General features: G+C 45.6%; 1 protein-coding gene across 1 annotated transcript in view; it reads left to right on the top strand.

Moving 5' to 3' along the window:
• LOC113568351 (netrin-G2) overlaps positions 1 to 15,000 on the top strand; it is a 71,642-nt gene that overhangs the window by 12,843 nt on the left and 43,799 nt on the right. Inside the window, exon 3 of the mRNA XM_035521429.1 lies at positions 2,581 to 3,203. Coding sequence (XP_035377322.1) covers positions 2,581 to 3,203 — 623 coding nt within the window. The remainder of the gene's footprint in view (positions 1 to 2,580; positions 3,204 to 15,000) is intronic.

Here is a 15,000-nt window from a genome sequence, read left to right as displayed (position 1 = left end):
GGGTGTGTCTGTGTGTGTGTGGGTGTGGGTGTGTGTGTGTGTCTGTATGTGTGTGTGTGTGCGCGCGCGTGTGAGTGTGTGTGCGTGTGTGTGTCTGTGTGTGTGGGTGTGGGTGTGTGTGTGTGTCTGTGTGTGGGTGTGGGTGTGTGTCTGTGTGTGGGTGTGGGTGTGTGTGTGTGCGTGTGAGTGTGTGTGTGGGTGTGTGTCTGTGTGTGGGTGTGTGTGTGTGCGTGTGAGTGTGTGTGCGTGTGTGTGTCTGTGTGTGTGTGTGTGTGTGTCTGTATGTGAGTGTGTGTGCGTGTGTGTGTCTGTGTGTGTGTGTGTGTGTGTGTGTGTGTCTGTATGTGAGTGTGTGTGCGTGTGTGTGTCTGTGTGTGTGTGGGTGGGGGGGTGTTTTAGTGAACAGGTAATTAGCAGAACTCTGGAAGGATTGAATGTCTGCAGTAAGTATAGGGAAAGAAGAATGAAGATTGGAGAAACCCAGGCTCGCTTTGTGCCTGTACAATCCCCAACCTCACCTCCCACCTTCTTTCACTCTCCCCCTCTCTCTCCCTGTCTGTACTTTATTCCTTCTGTCCTTTTGCTTCATTTGTATTTTTCCATCTTCGTGAGTTCATAAATCAAATTGTTTATTTTCCAAGACACGTAACACCGTAACAAGCTTCTCTTATGAGTGTGTGTGTGTGTGTGTGTGTGTGTGTGTGAGGCTTAAGGAGAGTGTGTGCAGTTCTCCTTTTATTTTTATGGGGACAAATGAAACTAAAGCCAGCAGTGTGTGTGTGTGTGTTTTGTGGCATTGAGTGTGAATAATTGTCACGAGTACTGACTTTTCAAGGACCCTGTGTATATTTGATTAAAATCAACAAATCAGTTAATCAACTTTTGCATTTTCATGAAATTTAATGTATGTGCGTGTGTGTGTGTGTCTGCCTGTATGTGTGTGTGGGGGGGTGGGTGTGTGTGTGGGGGGGGAGTAACGACGCGTTGGACACAGATCCCTGCAGAGGACCTGCTGACCAAATCGTCTCTAATTTAAACACCACACAACACTTTCTACATACCGTGACCTTTAGAAATGATCCCAGTTTGTGTTTGTGTGTGAAAATGTCCCACTTTGCACATCACTACTCTCCCAGTAAAACAGCCTCAGTATTTGCTGCTAGAACACAGCTTGAAGACTGTGTCCTTTAAATGAGCACGCTGGTTAAAGACTACCCACTTCACAGTGTTTTTCTGCATGGCTTCATTAACATTGTGTTATTAGCTCGGAGGAGACTCTGGGTGCACGATATCCAACATCTAAATCCGTATTTGCTCGTTAGAGTAGTTTCTTAAGTAGTTTTCGCCTCACTGGGAACACTGCCAGTGAACTGGACAGGCTGCACATGGACTGGCTTGCTCACATGCCTCCTTTAGCCTGAGCACAAATATCTGTTACATACACTACCCAACACCGTAACTAAAACACCACACATCAGTGTTACCAAATCACCACACAGCACTGTATCGCAAACACCAAACAAAGCTGTGATTCAAGCACCGCACATCAGTGTTACCAAATCACCAAACAGAACTTTAAGTAATCCGAATACCACACAGCACCGTAACCAGAACACCACACAGCACTGTATCCAGAACACCACACAGCACTGTAACCCAAACACCACACAGCATTGTAACCCAAACACACACAGCACTGTAACCAGAACACCACACAGCACTGTAACCCAAACACCACACAGCACTGTAACCCAGGCACCACAGAGCACTGTAACCCAAGCACCACAGAGCACTGTAACCCAAACACCACACAGCACTGTAACCCAAACACCACACAGCATTGTAACCCAAACACCACACAGCACTGTAACCCAAATACCACAGAGCACTGTAACCCAAACACCACACAGCACTGTAATCCGGGCACCACAGTGCACTGTAACCCAAACACACACAGCACGGCCTTTAACCCAAACAGACACAGCACTGTAACCCAAACACCAAACAACACGAAACATCAGTGTTACCAAATCACCAAACAGAACTTTAAGTAATCCGAATACCACACAGCACAGGCTTTAACCCAAACACCACACAGTGCTGTCTCTAAACTAAACACCACACAGCACTGTAACCCAAACACCACACAGCACAGGCTTTAACCCACACACCACACAGTGCTGTCTCTAAACTAAACACCACACAGCACTGTAACCAGTAATGTCACAACACAGAATCTTAGACCAATCGGCACAAGCCACATTTGAGATTTTGGAAATGAGCCGTTTTTTTTTTTTTTTTTAGAGAGGGTTGGAAACCGTCCCCTGTTTGCTGGCACCACTGCAGCGGTAAATACCTGCTGCGGATTGGCCCTGGCCCCAAGAGCCACGCCCCCTCACACCGAGCTGCCAGTCTGCTCCGCACAACAATGCGTTTCTCCTGACTCGTTCCTTTCCGCGACGTTGGGGCTTGACGTGAATTGCTCACTAACCCGTCCTCCGGCTCTCTCTCTCTCTCTCTCTCTCTCTCTCTCTCTCTCTCTCTCTCTCTCTCTCTCTCTCTGTCCCTCCCTCTTTCCAGGAGAACCCGTACCTGTGCAGTGACGAGTGCGATGCGTCCAACCCAGACCTGGCCCACCCGCCACAGCTGATGAAGGATCGCGAGCGCGGCGGCCTCCTCACCTACTGGCAGACGGTCACGTGGCGTCGCTACCCCGAGCCGTTGCTGGCCAACATCACGCTGTCCTGGAACAAGAGCCTGGAGCTGGCGGGCGACCTGCAGGTGGTCTTCGAGTACGGCCGGCCCACCGCCATGGCGCTGGACAAGTCGCTGGACCACGGGCGCACGTGGCATCCGTACCAGTTCTACGCCGACGACTGCGCGGAGGCGTTCGGCATGTCGCCGCGCCGCGCCGCCGACCTGGTGCCGGGCAACGCAACCCGTGTCATCTGCACGGAGGAGTACTCGCGCTGGGTGGGCGCCAAAGGCGACAAGGTGGTGCGCTTCGAGGCGCGCAAGCGCCTCGCCCTCTTCGGCGAAGGCCTGTACGCGCGTCTGGAGAACACCAAGGGCCTGAGGGACTTCTTCACCTTCACCAACCTGAGGCTCCGCCTCCTGCGGCCCGCCCTGGGGGGCACGTACGTGCAGAGGGACAACCTGCTCAAGTACTTCTATGCCATCTCCAACATCGAGGTGCCCGCCAGGTAAGAACGGCCCACACCTGCCTGGCCCGGGACGGTCAGCCCGTTAGGAGAAACTAGCCAGCACGCTCGTGACTTGCTGAAGCCAAAATGCAATCATACAAAATGACTCTAATAACAGTCTGAGAAGATGACTAATAACAGAGTCTGATAACTTGATTAATAACAGAGTCTGATAAGATGACTCTAATAACAATCTGATAAGATGACTGTAATAACAGAGTCTGATAAGATGACTAATAACAGTCTGAGAAGATGACTCTAATAACAGTCTGATGACTCTAATAACAGTGATAAGATGACTAATAACAGTCTGATAACTTGATTAATAACAGAGTCTGATAAGACGACTCTAACAGTCTGATTAGATGACTAACAACAGAGTCTGATAAGATGACTCTAATAACAGTGATAAGATGACTAATAACAGAGTCTGATAAGATGACTAATAACAGTCTGATTAGATGACTAAAAAGAGTGATAAGATGACTAATAACACAGTCTGATAAGATTACTATAATAACAGAGTTTGATAAGATGAGCTACTCAAATCCTTGCAAAACTAGGCAAACTGACAAGCAAGCAAAAAATACATAAATATAAATACATAAAGTATAAATACATATAATACAAGTATAAATCCATAAATAAACACCCAAGACTAGAGGACAGAAATGGTGAAGCGGTATGGCAATGGCAGAGAAGGGCGTAGCTTGGGGGCAGAGGTAGGTGACACCAGGAAATCCTGGAGTGGAAGCTTCTGTTTGGGACAGTTAACACCACAAAACACAACACCGGCAGAATTCAGGTCTTTGACGTCACGTTGTGTTCAGAGTCTTTAGCGTTGTGTCGGTTACTCCTTCAGAGGATGTAAAGCCTCATCCGAAGTTTAGAAATGGCAAAATGACAAGAGATTGGGATTATCACACTAAAAACATTTCTCAAAAGTCCCCTTTCCGGAGTTCTGCTGAGAGAAGTGTTAGGCACGTGGAGCAGTGGCTATGTGAAGGAGGTTATTGTGAAAGCTGTCTATCTCTGGGTGTTAATGTGTAGCACGGATCATGCTGTAATACACATACACACACAGTTATTAGGTTGCTAGAGGCCATGGCAGACCACGTACGCTATATTTATAAACAGTATTTTTCTTGCTGAGACTGTAACTTGCTTTGATGAATGTTACTAACATTATGTGCTGATCCCTGTGTCTGTCTCTGTCCCTGTCTGTCTGTCTCTCATACACACACACACACACACATACACACACACACACACACACACACACACACACACACACACACACACACACACACACACACACACACACACACTTCCCTTCAGTTTTACTAAGCAAGCTATCACAAGAGATTCTCACCCTAAATTTAAATAAAACAAATCCCAGCATGTTTGGACACACACACATACATACACACACACACACACACACACACCACACACCACACACCACACACACACACACACACACACACACACACACATTTTCACATGGTTCTGAACCACCACAGTGGTGGGACAGTGGGTTGTCTGCTATTAGAAGGCTGACCTACCCCACATGTGCACACAGACACACACACACAGAATCTGGATAGTTTATCAGGTTCAGGTTCAGCAAATGGACTGACATCCAATCATCTCTAATAAAGTTACTGATAGTCACATCTAATTGTTTAACATGGAAAACTCATCAGGAGCCTAATTGAAATTCCAGGATCCCTTTCATGTCCTGAGATTCCAAACTAGGAATCACAAGTGAGAGCGAAACATGAACAGGGCTGTACGTTTGGCATTTGGACTGCTTGACATTAGGCGGAGGCAGGATGCATGTGATTGGTTTTGATGTATCATAACAGAGATGACGGTGTGATGTATTATCATAACAGAGACGACAGTGTGATGTATTATAACCAGAGATGAAGCTGTGTTGTATTATAACAGAGATGAAGCTGTGATGTATTATAATAGAGATGAAGCTGTGATGTATTATAACAGATGAAGGTGTGATGTATTATAACAGATGAAGGTGTGATTTATTATAACAGAGATGAAGGTGTGATTTATTATAACAGAGATGACAGTGTAATGTATTATAACAGATGAAGGTGTCATTTATTATAACAGATGACAGTGTGATGTATTATAACAGATGAAGGTGTGATGTATTATAACAGATGAAGGTGTGATTTATAACAGAGATGACAGTGTGATGTATTATAACAGATGAAGGTGTGATTTATTATAACAGAGATGAAGGTGTGATTTATTATAACAGAGATGACAGTGTGATGTGTTATAACAGATGAAGGTGTGATTTATTATCATAACAGAGATGACAGTGTGATGTATTATAACCAGAAATGAAGCTGTGATATATTATAACCAGAGATGAAGCTTTGATGTATTATAACAGAGATGAAGGTGTGATGTATTATAACAGAGATGACGGTGTGACGTATTAACAGAGATGATGGCGTGATGTATTATAACAGATGACGGTGTGATGTTGCGGTGTTATGTGAGTAGTGTTACTCTATGTTGTACAGTAGACTTTGTCCTCAAAAGATACATTCACAGAGTTTCTATTTAAAGACTTGATTCATCTTGTTTTTCAAATCTTTTTCATAGACATGCACACACTGAAATCCCATCTATGCATGAATGAGTTATACCAGGCTGGTAGGCAAGAGGTTTGGTATGGGTTGCACAGAGCCGACAGCTCAGTATTGATCTTAGAGGGTGTGTGTGTGTGTGTGTTTTTCCAGGGGCTCTTAACTCTTCCCTGTAAAGCTGCAACAGTGGTGCTCAGAGATCGAGTACAATGAGCTTGGTGAGGGGTAGTTCTGATCTGTGGGGTAGTTCTGAGCCGCAGGGTAATTTGGAGCTGAGGGGTATTTCTGAGTGCTAACTGCATCATAGTTTGATTCCTAAAGAGCCCCCATACTGTCATTCTGCACCCTGGACAAGAGCATGCACCAAACGCTAACAGTATAAATGTAGTTCTGAGCTGGGGGAGTTAATTCTGAGCTGGGAGGGTAATTCTGAGGTGTGGGGTATTTCTGAACTGTGTGTAAGTCACTCTAGATAAGAGCATCTGCCAAACGCTAACAATGTAAATGTTTTGAGCTGTGGGGGTTATTCATAGGTGTGGGGGTAATCCTGATCTGTGGGGTTAATTATGAACTGGGGTTCTGTGGTAATTCTGAGCTGTGGTGGTAATTCCAAAATGGGGTTTGGGGTAATTCTGAGCTGGAGAGTAATCCTGATCCGGAGGTCATTTTGAGCTGTGGGGGTAAACCTGAGCTAGGGTTTGGGGGTAATCCTGAGCTGTGGGGGTAAACCTAAATTGGGGTTTGGGGTAATCCTGAGCTGTAGGGGTAAATCTGAGCTGCGGTTTGGGGTAATCCTGAGCTGTGGGGGTAAACCTAAGATGGGGTTTGGGGTAATCCTGAGCTGTGGGGGTAAATCTGAGCTGGGGTTGGGGTAATCCTGAGCTGTGGGGGTAAATCTGAGCTGGGGTTGGGGTAATCCTGAGCTGTGGGGGTAAATCTGAGCTGGGGTTTGGGGTAATCCTGAGCTGTGGGGGTAAACCTGAGCTGGGGTTTGGGGTAATCCTGAGCTGTGGGGGTAAACCTGAGCTGGGGTTTGGGGTAATCCTGAGCTGTGGGGGTAACTTTGATATCCCGGGTCTTTCCAGGGCTCCACCTGACTACATCATGAGAGGAAATTTGTGCAGGATAAATCCAGATTCTAGGGATCGCCGTGGTAATCCGAATCTGATGTAAGAGGTGGAATACGCTGATACGCTGCCAGCAATGTGATACTCTGCTGGGAATGTCACCAATCATGCGAGTGTGTGTGTGTGTGTGTGTGTGTGTGTGTGTGTGAGAGAGAGAGAGAGAGAGAGAGAGAGAGAGAGAGAACTGTTGAGGAAGAGTGAGAACATTAGAGGAAATGAAACAGATAGAAGCTGTATATAGACAATGTGTGTGTGTGTGTGTGTGTGTGAGAGAGAGAGAGATGGGAGAGAGAACTGTTGAGGAAGAGTGAGAACATTAGAGGAAATGAAACAGATAGAAGCTGTATATAGACAAAGTGTGTGTGTGTGTGTGTGTGCGTGTGTGTGTGTGTGTGTGTGAATGTGCGTGTGTGTGTGTGTGCGTGTGTGTATGTGCGTGTGTGTGTGTGTGTATGTGCGTGCGTGTGTGTTAATCACTTGTGAGAAGAAGTGGCACTACAGAAGAAACAGGACATGTTGAATTAGACGGGTCTGTCTGCCTTGCCCAGGCCTATCTGTCTCTCTCTCTCTCTCTCTCTCTCTCTCTCTCTCTCTCTCTCTCTCTCTTTCATCCTTTTCTCTTACTAACTCTCTCATGTCTCTCTCTTTCTCTCCCTCGCTCTCTCGTTCTCTGAAGTGAATATGTACAGTGAGAAAGATGGGAACAGAGCAAAGCAAAACAGGCAAGGTCTGAAAAACAATCATATTCAGTTGGAGCACGATTGAAGCACAATTCCAGACTTAGGAATTTATTTAAAATCACTATGGGATGGTAAGGAGGCGGACGCATGTGCGGAGAAGAGTCAGAGTTGTTAGAACGGTCCAGGGTCATTGAGCCAATACGGAGAAACCAAAGTAACGAAGGCAAACGGGGGAAGCAGGCTATAGCAGAGACTAGGAAATAACACACGGAGCTTAGGAAACACAAACGTGCTAACAAAGCACCAAGACAGGGTTTAAATACATGAACCCAATACTAGAAAGGAGGAACAGGTGTGCAAAACACTACGGAATGGAACCAAAACAAAACAAGATGGGGAAACCATGGAAGCAAGGCGGGACCAACCATGTGACACGGAATGCTTGCCTCCCGCGAGGCACGTGGTTTGGCCCGCCACGTGCAGTGGGAGGATCTGTGTTTGTGGCCACGCCTGCACACACCTGCACCTCGTCTTGTCTAAATGGATATAAACCCGTGTCAAAGTGTGCAGTGTGTTGGTCATTGTTGAAGTAGCGTGTTGTTTGTGTGGTGGTGTTTAAAGATCGCGTTCGTAACTGCTTAGCACAGCTTTCCCATTCATTAGTCTAATTCGTGTTAATGTTAATGTCAGTAATTGTTAGTCATCGTCGGTGTTCATGTAGTCTGCATTACTGTTCACATTGTTTGTGTTATGTGTGACTGCCCCGTTGCCACTGGTGTTTTATGTTATTAAATATCTCACACGTCAGGAGAGTCTGTGCGTCCTGCTCCACGCCCTTCGGCATTCGGGCCACACATTACACCGTGACACACTTATTCATTCACTCATTTAGCTTATTCCAGTTTAGTTTCTTAAATCACTTCAAAAGATTCCTACATGACTCCGAAAATCGATTCCTGAATTTAAGTGTCAAATTAAATGTATAGTTTAGCTATATTTTGAATACTTAAGTATTTATGTTTTATGTGTCTTAGAAATGCTTCTTTTTAAGTGTTTTTTGTTGCACTTTTTTTTAGACATTCTAACAAATTAGTTCCCCAGAAGAACAGAGAGGAAATGATGGAGTGTGTAATGAACAGGACGTCTGGGCGTGTATAACAGGACGTCTAGGGGTTTAACAGGACGCATGGGCGTTTATATATAACAGGACATCTGGGGTTTATAACAGGATGTCTGGGGGTTTATATATAACAGGAAGTCTGGGGGTTTATATATAACAGGACGTCTGGGGTTTATATATAACAGGACATCTGGGGGTTTGTGTATAACAGGACGTCTGGGGTTTATAACAGGACGTCTGGGGGTTTGTGTATAACAGGACATCTGGAGTTTATAACAGGACATCTGTGGTTTATATATAACAGGACATCTGGGGTTTTATATAAAACAGGACGTCTGGGGTTTATAACAGGACGTCTTGGGGTTTGTGTATAACAGGACATCTGGGGTTTATAACAGGACATCTGGGGGTTAATATATAACAGGAAACCATTACCGAAACTAGAAAACACACACCGTTTGGAACCAGTAATGTGTGGGGGAACTATGGAGATAGGAAACAGGGCGATACCATTATGAAGAGACCAATTCAAATAAGACTGTTAGAGAGAGACTGTTACAGCTACCACATCATTAGACTGACACTCCTAGTAAGGGAGCATTCCCGACACAACTATTGTAAGCGAACTAGTGTAAGCGATCCGTATGACGGAGAGAGACCGTCAGAGAGAGATCATCCTATAGCAAAAGCCTGTAAGAGACAGCCAGACAAGCCTGAAAAAACATCACCAGATCTGGAGAGACAAGAGACAGGGGTGTAGGCCTCTAGAGACTGAAAGAGAAGGAGAGAGTTAGAGAAAGAGAGAGAGACAGCGAGAGAGAGATGTCAGCAGAGGTAGGGAGGTTTATGCTCTGCTGGGGACAGCTGATTTAATCATCAGTGTTTATTCCTCCTACACTGCTCACAAAGGCAACGTCAGCAGGATTTCATCTCTTTCTCAGTGCCGCGGTCTCTTTTCTCGTGCTTGGTCTCTCTTCGAGGGGAGGCCTGCATCCAGCACTCATACAACAGGGGAAAAGCCAGAGACTTCCTGTACAGCTACTCAGACACATACACACTCACTCTGTGTCTCTCTGTGGTTCACTCTTTCTCTGTGTCTCTCTGTGTGTCTCTCTCTGTGTCTCTCTCTGTCTGTGTGTCTGTGTCTCTCTGTCTGTGTCTCTGTCTCTCTCTGTGTCTCTCTGCGTGTCTCTCTGCGTGTCTCTCTGCGTGTCTCTCTGTGTCTCTCTCTGTCTGTGTGTCTGTGTCTCTCTGTCTGTGTCTCTGTCTCTGTGTGTCTCTCTCTGTGTCTCTCTGCATGTCTCTCTGCGTGTCTCTCTGCATGTCTCTCTGTGTCTCTCTCTGTCTGTGTGTCTGTGTCTCTCTGTCTGTGTCTCTGTCTCTGTGTGTCTCTCTCTGTGTCTCTCTGCGTGTCTCTCTGCGTGTCTCTGCATGTCTCTCTGTGTCTCTCTCTGTCTGTGTGTCTGTGTCTCTCTGTCTGTGTCTCTGTCTCTGTGTGTCTCTCTCTGTGTCTCTCTGTGTGTCTCTCTGCGTGTCTCTCTGCATGTCTCTCTGTGTCTCTCTCTGTCTGTGTGTCTGTGTCTCTCTGTCTGTGTCTCTGTCTCTGTGTGTCTCTCTCTGTGTCTCTCTGCGTGTCTCTCTGCATGTCTCTCTGTGTCTCTCTCTGTCTGTGTGTCTGTGTCTCTCTGTCTGTGTCTCTGTCTCTGTGTGTCTCTCTCTGTGTCTCTCTGTGTGTCTCTCTGTGTCTCTCTCACTAGCCACTTCCTCTCCCTTTTTCTTTCTCAAATTCAAATTGACATGAATTGTAATTATCTACTGTTGCAAATGTGATAAACAGATCAAAACAAAAAGAAAATAAATCATAAATATAAATAAATAACATGTATGTAATCAAGCTTAATATATGCACTTACTGTAGCCTCTCTGACACTCAAACACACACACTAAACACGTATGACAGACACACATACAATTAAATAAATAAACGGTATATATCCCTGGGATAAGTTTAACATATGGTCTGATTTCTCTAGTGTGTCAGCTATAAAATATTGTCCTGTTTAGCTTCTCCTAAACATTATCTTCCTTCCTTGTCGTATCCTCTTGAAGAATACGATAAGTGTGTGTTTTTACCACGTGGTTTCCAGGTCTGCTGAGCTGCACGTCCGTGTTTCTCTGGATTTCCGGAGTTGTTGATAACAAACCTTTTCTGTCTCCAGGTTATAGACACTAAGTCATGTACGTGGTTAATGTGTGTCTTTCTTTGGGACTTCTAACTGTAATTAGATAATCTGCAAACATGTATTCTCCGTTCAACAGTATAGAAACATTCTAAACTGTTAATGGAAGGTAGCGCGTCGAGCCAGTGATTGCCGCATTCGTTTTGCTGGGTTTGGTTTACTGTATTAAGTTGTGGTTTTGAGAGGGTGTAGGAGATGGTGTTGTGGAGGTGATACTCTGCTTTGAAGAGTCTTAGCGAGTGTGTTTGTGGATGCAGGCAGCTATTCAGATGTGCTGTGTGGTGACAGAAGTCTGCGTCAGCCTGGGGTGAGTCAGAATGGAGTTTCAAAGCTTTTTTTCCTCTCTGTAGCTTGTGTAGTCTCTCTCTCTCTCTCTCTCTCCCTCTCTACATGCATAAGATTCTTGGAGGACTACAGAATCTTAGAGGACAGAGAGAGAGAGAGAGAGCGAGAGAGCGAGAGAGCGAGAGAGCGAGAGAGAGAGAGAGATAGAGAGAGAGAGAGATAGATAGATAGATAGATAGATAGATAGATAGATAGATAGATAGATAGATAGAAAGAAAGAAGGCCCACTTGGACAGTTGCCTGTCCTCTGTCCAGCAGAATGGCTGAACAGAGTCCTGTTGGTCAGCTGGAGTCCACTGGTAGCAGCCTTCCATAGATCTGTCTTATTGTAGCCTGTCACTGGTTCGCATACATGCCAAAGCAAAGACATCATATTTCATCGCTTTAACAGGTCACCTCGTACCTCGGGTCAGCTCGCACCTGGTTGCTAAGCGCTCGTCAGATAGAATGTTTGCAACGGTGTGAAAACACCTAAAACTAAGTTCAGTTCTCAGTGGTCAACACACCTTTCTGATTAGAAGACAAGGGACAGATGCCTTCTGTACACATACTGCAAGGGGGTGTGAAGATCAGGGAGGAAAATATTTATATTACAGATTTTGTGTTGTGGTGTGTTATCCCAGTCCCTCATTTATCCTCGTTTTGGCCGTGTGATGTCTTGTTTTTTTTTTTTTGGGGGGGGGGGGTTTGCTAAAGTGGCCATGTTAGAAAGAGAGAGAGAGAGAGAGAGAGAGAGAGAGAGATATCATGGGAAGAGCAGTGTGTTCTTGGTAAGGAAGATTAGTCCATTAGCATGGCAGTGTGTGAGCAGGGCCAGCGTGAGGCTCTGAACTTCTCCACCAGCGTGTTGTTCTCACACGACTAACTGACTTTCACGTGTGAGAGGAAACATCACCTCTTGAGCAGGAAAACGCCACACACGTAACCATGGTTGCTGCAGTCATTTTGTGTTTGTCAGAGGATTTTGTTGGTTTGTTTAATAAAGAAACATTAAGGGTGGTTGTATCTGACACAAAAGAACAACCCAAAGCCCAAAACGGGAATATAAAATCCAAAATCTCATCCAGCAGTGCAGAAGAGTACAGGTCCTAGCTAGACACTCGACCCAACAAAAATACTATTACTGCGATTTTGGGGGTTTTACTGTTTATTATTGCGATTGTTGCCTCGTAACGTATTAAAACAACAACATGAAACCAACAGAATACAAGACTGACGTGGCAGTTTTGAACTGGCCTGCATTATTTTGACATCATTTTATATATGCTGGATAGTGCGAAAACCCATGATTCAACTGGAATGTCTGTGATTGGTCAGCATAGCCACAGAACGCTGGACTGGGATGTCTGTGATTGGTCAGCATAGCCACAGAACACTGGACTGGGATGTCTGTGATTGGTCAGGATAGCCACAGAACGCTGGACTGGAATGTCTGCAATTGGTCAGCATAGCCACAGAACACTGGACTGGGATGTCTGTGATTGGTCAACATAGCCACAGAACACTGGACTGGGATGTCTGTGATTGGTCAGCATAGCCACAGCACAATGGACTGGGATGTCTGTGATTGGTCACGATAGCCACAGAACACTGGACTGGAATGTCTGTGATTGGTCAGGATAGCCACAGAACACTGGACTGGGATGTCTGTGATTGGTCAGCATAGCCACAGAACACTGAACTGGGATGTCTGTGATTGGTCAGCATAGCCACAGTACACTGGACTGGGATGTCTGTGATTGGTCAGCATAGCCACAGCACACTGGACTGGGATGTCTGTGATTGGTCACGATAGCCACAGAACACTGGACTGGAATGTCTGTGATTGGTCAGGATAGCCACAGCACACTGGACTGGGATGTCTGTGATTGGTCAACATAGCCACAGAACACTGAACTGGGATGTCTGTGATTGGTCAGGATGCTCACAGCACACAGTTAAAAACTCATTTGCATAGTTTGTGCTAAAAATATTGCAAAGACAAGTACTGCAACAATTATTCGCTGATGTATTGTGTAGCCCTGTCTGGGTTTGGTGTTTCTTAACGAAATTAAACCAGGTTGAAGAGAAAACAAGAGATGAGAAGAAAGGATAAAACGGAGGGAGAGAGAGAATCCATATGTGAGAGAGAGAGAGAGAGAGATTTATTCTCTCCCTAAAGTCAGGATGGGCACTCTTCAGCCGTTGCAGTTATGTAATATAACTTCACCACTCAATTCAACACACACATGCATGCGCACACAAACACACACACCTAAAGAAAAAACTCATAGTTACCACACACTCTAGGGGGCTTTAGGAAGAAAGTGTCCTCTCACTGCCAATCTCTCTCTCTCTCTCTCTCTCTCTCTCTCTCCCCCTCCCCCTCCCTCTCTCTCTCTCTCTCTCTCTCTCTCTCTCTCCCTCTCTCTCTTCTTCCCTCTCTCTCTCTCTCCCTCTCTCCCTCTCTCCCTCTCTCTCTCTCTCTCTCCCTCTCTCTCTGCCTCCCTCTCTCTCTTCTTCCCTCTCTCTCTCTCTCTCTCTCTCTCCCTCCCTCTCTCCCTCTCTCCCTCTCTCTCTCTCTCTCTCTCTCTCTCTCTCTCTCTCTCTCTCTCTCTCTCTCCCACACTCTTGTCATTCATCATTATTTCATACTTCTGCCAGCCTGGTTTTTCCTTCTCTTTAATCTTTGTGTTTCATTCTGTCTGTGTCCTTTCGGCTGTTCCCTTCTACAACCTCCTGCATGTGTAGGTTTATCCATTTCCATCCAGCAGCGACGCCCCCGTTTAAGACCAACGGAAGCTTTTGGTGACCAGTTTGGTCAGTAAGGTGTGGGCCGGTGTGAGGGCACGGTGTGAAGCTCAGCTCAGCCTGGGGTGACTGATGAGGCTGCAGCAGGGTGTCCGCAAAGGTCGCTGGATCACATGACACGGTGGAAGAGGAACGCCAGTCACGCCCCATTTCCTTCCTTCTGCTTCTCTCTCTCTTCCTCTGTCTTTCCCCGTCTCACACGGACATACACTAGTGTGTGTGTGTGTGTGTGTGTGTGTGTGTGCATATTATATGTGTGTGTGTGTGTGTGTGTGTGTGTGTGCGTATTATATGTGTGTGTGTGTGTGTGTGTGTGCGTATTATATGTGTGTGTGTGTGTGTGTGTGTGTGTGCGTATTATTTGTGTGTGTGTGTGTGTGTGTGTGTGTGTGTGTGTGCATATTATATGTGTGTGTGTGTGTGTGTGTGTGTGTGTGTGCGTATTATATGTGTGTGTGTATTATATGTGTGGGTGTGTGTGTGTGTGGGCGTGTGTGGGTGTGTGTGTGTGTGTGTGTGTGTGTGTGTGTGTGCATATTATATGTGTGTGTGTGTGTGTGTGTGTGTGTGTGTATGTATTATATATGTGTGTGTGTATTATATATGTGTGTGTGGGTATGTGAGTGTGTGGGTGTGAGTGACTGTGTGAGTGTGGGTGTATTATATGTGTGTGTGTATTATATATATGTGTGAGTGTGTGTGTGTGTATATATATGTGTGTGTGTGTATATATATGTCTGTGTGTATTATATATGTATGTGTGTGTATTATATATGTATGTGTGTGTGTGTGTGTGTGTGTGTGTGTGTGTGTATTATATGTGGGTGTGGGTGTGTGAGTGTGTGGGTGTGTGTGTGTGAGTGGGTGTGGG

Source organism: Electrophorus electricus, chromosome 22, assembly GCF_013358815.1.
Source record: "Electrophorus electricus isolate fEleEle1 chromosome 22, fEleEle1.pri, whole genome shotgun sequence".
NCBI classification, from domain to species: domain Eukaryota; kingdom Metazoa; phylum Chordata; class Actinopteri; order Gymnotiformes; family Gymnotidae; genus Electrophorus; species Electrophorus electricus.
The sequence above is the reverse complement of the archived record's forward strand: the minus strand, read 5'-3'. Positions and strand labels throughout refer to the sequence as shown.